The sequence below is a fragment of the Sphaeroforma arctica genome, assembly GCF_001186125.1.
Source record: "Sphaeroforma arctica JP610 unplaced genomic scaffold supercont1.5161, whole genome shotgun sequence".
NCBI classification, from domain to species: Eukaryota; class Ichthyosporea; order Ichthyophonida; genus Sphaeroforma; species Sphaeroforma arctica.
Genome location: NW_014035397.1, coordinates 1 through 2,089, shown reverse-complemented (window position 1 = coordinate 2,089; position 2,089 = coordinate 1). Strand labels below are relative to the sequence as shown.

Sequence of the window (2,089 nt, the reverse complement as noted above, 5' to 3'; positions counted from 1 at the left end):
TGCATATGTAAATGTACATGTGTATATGTATATATATATATTCCATGTATATGCACGCCTAAGTAAATCTCTATATAGCTATGTAAATTCGAATATATGTACATATACAACATACGTATGTATATATGTATGTGTTTATGTATGAATATGTTCATATATCTTTATATATCTATATAGGTATGTATGTATGTATATTATACATATGTGTATGAATACTCTCGCAGACGCTATCGCATCTTGCCTGAACAATGACCAAGCTAGCTTACCTACGCCACTTGAGGTGACATTGGTTTGTATATCTGAGCCGCTTCCCCAGTCCCTCACCCATTGCACCTGGTGCGTACCCACTCACCCGTTGCACCTGTTTGTTATCCGCTCACCCGTTGCACCTGTGGTCCACTCACCCTTGCATTCTGGTGCACACCCACTGCCCAGGGCTACTCGGCTAATGCGGCGCGTGATTGCGCACCCCGTCTGGCCCACTATGTCCTGCCCATCCCCAACAAAGGACCGTCCGAGTGGCACTACGCCGTGGTGTCGTTCTTTGGGCCGTATGTGGGTGCGTTCTTCGGTGGGCTGTTCATGGTGGCGGCGCGTCAGATGAACCAGTACCCCGACTGGGCGTGGGAGAAGATCAAGACGCAGACTATGTTTGGAGGCCTCACGGATGTCTTCTAGGCACCGCAGTCACCCACGCATAGCCTCGGTACATGCACCCAAATCATAAAAAGGGGACTGCTATTGGGTGCAGCTTATTAGGTGCGACTAGTTACAGTTGAAGCAGAGTCCTCTTCTGCGGGCTCGTGGTTCTTTGCGGAGACACTGTGTGGCTGCCGTCAGCGGTGCGCAGAGACGTTAGCTCTCGCATGCAACCCTAAAACCCTACACGTATGTAAGCAAAGTAGATACCTTTTAAAAATAAATATTAAATGTCAACTCAACAACAACAACGTGACACTTTGATGTGGTGTGTGCGTTGTTGTATCCGATGTGGAGTGCAGTTGCTATGTCTTTAGTGTCTGTGTGAAGGGCAGTTGCGATGTCTTTTGGTGTCTGTGTGAAGTGCAGTTGCTATGTCCTTTGGTGTGACTTGTACTCTTAGCACTGCTTCTGTGTGAAGTGCAGTTGCTATGTCTTTTGGTATGGCTTGTGCTCTTAACCCTGTTTCTGTGTAAAGTGCTGTTGCTATGTCCTTTGGTGTCTGTGTGAAGTACAGTTGCGATGTCTTTTGGTGTCTGTGTGAAGTGCAGTTGCTATGTCTTTTGGTATGGCTTGTATCCTTGTCCGTTTGCAAACGTTGGTTAGTTGATGGTCAGATAATTGATGGGAGCTTGTCATGTCACATGTCACATGTCCGTGGTCTTGATTTGTGTGTCATGTGGTGTTGTTTATAACCGATTGCTAACTCGAGAGAGTGCCGCGTGTGTAGTGATATAAATGATAAAACGTCATCCTTCGTACCAACCAAGCTTCAAACGAATTATACAACACTGGCGACCGCACTTGCAAAGACCATACTTTCTGTTGTCAAAGTGACATACCATGACCATTATTGAACACTATTAGTCAAAACTATAACTGTAACTGATTAAAAACCAATTGTAGGCAGTAAAGGTACTTCATCGTTAACATTAACATGAATAAACATTGCCTGTTGTGTTGCTGCTCGTGGGCATTCTAGCCTTCTTTAGCACCCCTGGTTAGAGGAACGCCACGGTACAGGTGCATGCGCACTGCCGGTGGCTAGGCAATGGAGAATTTGCCGATCAGATAAGACAAGACTATGGAGGATACGGGTTGAGTAGTCATGCCATTGTGGCAGGACCTGCGGGATGACGACTCGCTGAGTTCCCACTGCAAAACCAGCACAACCGGACTGAGCTCGACAATGCAGAGCGCAGTCTGTAGTACAACACTCGTCTGGTATATCATACTGTGGCTGCGTTACAACGGGCACCCACCTTAGTTCGCCCGTGGCGCTTGTGGGTCATATATACCCTAAACTCTAAAACCCTTATACATCAATATTTAAATATATCAATAGATATATATATATATATATATATATATATATATATATATATATATA

At 45.1% G+C, this 2,089-nt stretch overlaps 1 protein-coding gene across 1 annotated transcript; it reads left to right on the top strand.

Annotated features, from left to right (window-relative positions):
- Positions 1 to 430: 430 nt before the first annotated feature.
- Positions 431 to 940, top strand: SARC_14831 (hypothetical protein; the record flags this gene model as incomplete). The annotated part of the gene is made up of 1 exon (XM_014291039.1): positions 431 to 940. A coding segment is annotated over one exon (248 nt), but the record flags the coding sequence as incomplete, so codon positions are not given.
- Between the last annotated feature and the right edge of the window lie 1,149 nt (positions 941 to 2,089).